This window comes from Tupaia chinensis, unplaced genomic scaffold (genome assembly GCF_000334495.1).
Source record: "Tupaia chinensis unplaced genomic scaffold, TupChi_1.0 Scaffold000078_1, whole genome shotgun sequence".
In the NCBI taxonomy this organism is placed as follows: domain Eukaryota; kingdom Metazoa; phylum Chordata; class Mammalia; order Scandentia; family Tupaiidae; genus Tupaia; species Tupaia belangeri.
The window spans coordinates 276,038-278,040 of record NW_006159539.1 but is presented as its reverse complement, the minus strand read 5'-3'; the positions used below and the strand labels follow the sequence as shown (position 1 = coordinate 278,040).

Below are 2,003 nucleotides of genomic sequence, written 5' to 3'. Positions count from 1 at the left end.
CCCGTGCGCGGGCCCGCCCTGCCCAGCCACAATGGCAGCCTCAGCCCCCGCGACTCCCTGGCCTTGTCTGTGGAAGCAGGGCCTGTGCGCACGGAGGCCACCCTGCAAGTGACCGTCACCCTGGAGGGCCCCGTCGCCCCGCTGCAGCTGGTACGGCACGAGAAGATCTACGTCTTCCAGGGGGAGGCGGCCGAGATTCGGAAGGACCAGCTGGCGGTGAGGACGTGGAGGGGACGGGCAGGAGGCTGGCAGGCAGAGGGACGGGCCCCGCCCGTGTGTTTGCAAATGTGACTGCGGTGGCTCCTGGGTGGGTGTGAGCACGTGCCATGGGTACACACTGCATGTGCTGCTCATATCTGCAGCTGGCACGTATGTGCACATGTACAGATATCATGTACACGTGTACACACGGAGCCAGTCTTGCAAACTCATGGGGCCCTCCCAGACCTAGAATCTCTGAAGGAGAGTTTGAGAATCAGTTTTCTCTTTTTTTTTCAAGTGTATTTATTTATTTATTTATTTATTTATTTATTTATTTTTTAGAGGTTTTTGCTATAGGGCACCCACCGGAAAGACAGAGAGCGACAGAGAGACAGAAAATGAGAACTCACCCCCAGGGGGGATGGCCACACTGCAATCCCTTCTTCTCCATTCTCCTCTCGGGATCTTGGGCACACACACATATGCACCCAGCATGAGTTTAAGTCACCAGGTCCGGGACTTGAACCACGGTCGACTACATGGGAGTCCAGTGACATAGCCATTATGCCACCTGCTGGTCCCAGTGTATTTATTTCTTGAGGGAGAGAGACAAGGAGGAGCTCCCATTAGGGTTTTCCAGGTTTTTTTTCCTTTTTTAGTTACCAGAGAGCATGTGCACTCGCCAGAGAGAGACAGAGACAGAGGGAGAGGGAGGAAGAGCCCCCAGTGGGGCATGTTTGGTTGGCACACGCATGTTCAGTGTGCTCAGGGTGGTCTCCAGACTTGAACCTGCAACCTCCCCACAGGGGCCAGCCTTACAGAGCACCATAGCTTACCAGTGCACTGGGCCTGGCCCCAAGAACCCGTATGCTGATCAGTCCCTGGGAGGACGTCATGGATAGAGTCCGAGGACTGCTGACCTTGCCCAAGGCCTCGCCCAGGCCCACAGAGCCTCGTCAGGCGAGGGAGCACCCACGGGCTTTGGGCAGGGGGGCGGTCCTGGGTCCGCAGTCTGCAGGCTGCACGGAGCCTGTGATGCATGAGCCTGTGTTGCAAAGGGCGGGGCGCCCTCTGGCGGGCAGGGCTGGTACTGCAGGATGAGGGGCAGGCCCCTGGCAAACCAGTCACAGGCTGGAACCAGCCTGAGCAGAGGTGTGTGCACGGGCACACTCACGGGTGCGACTGAGTCGGCATGTGATGAGGTTGCACATCACGCCCCTGAGTGGGCATACACGGGACCACATACCTCTCCGGGGGAGTGTTGGGCGGTGTGGCTGACCCGCGTGTCTGGCGTTTGCGTGTGACCCGAGCGTGCAGGGCGTGTCTGAGTGAGCAGGACTGTGTGGATGTGGAGACTGAGCCCACCATGCCCGTGCACAGGCAGCCCAGGAGGCGGTCCCCCCGGCAGATGTGGTGTTCTCGGTGACCAGCCCGCCCAGCGCCGGCTACCTGGTGATGGTGTCCCGCGGTGCCTCGGCCACGGAGCCGCCCAGCCTGGAGCCTGTGCAGAGCTTCTCCCAGGAGGCGGTGGACGCGGGCAGGGTGCTGTACCTGCACTCACGCCCCGAGGCCTGGAGCGACACCTTCTCCCTGGATGTGGCCTCGGGCCTGGGTGCCACCCTCGAGGGCATCCGCGTGGAGCTGGAGGTGCTGCCGTCTGCCATCCCCCTGGAGGCGCAGAACTTCAGCGTGCCCGAGGGTGGCGCCCGCACCCTGGGCCCTGCGCTGCTCCGCGTCACCGGGCCCTTCTTCCCCACGCTACCTGGCCTGGAGCTGCGGGTGCTGGAGCCGGCACACCACGG

The 2,003-nt window shown here is 61.7% G+C and overlaps 1 protein-coding gene across 1 annotated transcript in view; it reads left to right on the top strand.

Annotated features, from left to right (window-relative positions):
• CSPG4 (chondroitin sulfate proteoglycan 4) overlaps window positions 1-2,003 on the top strand; it is a 42,262-nt gene that overhangs the window by 29,384 nt on the left and 10,875 nt on the right. The window contains 2 exon segments of the mRNA XM_027768897.1: window positions 24-216; window positions 1,582-2,003. The exon segment at window positions 1,582-2,003 is cut by the window's right edge and continues 82 nt beyond it. Of these exon segments, the coding sequence (XP_027624698.1) occupies window positions 24-216; window positions 1,582-2,003 (615 nt within the window).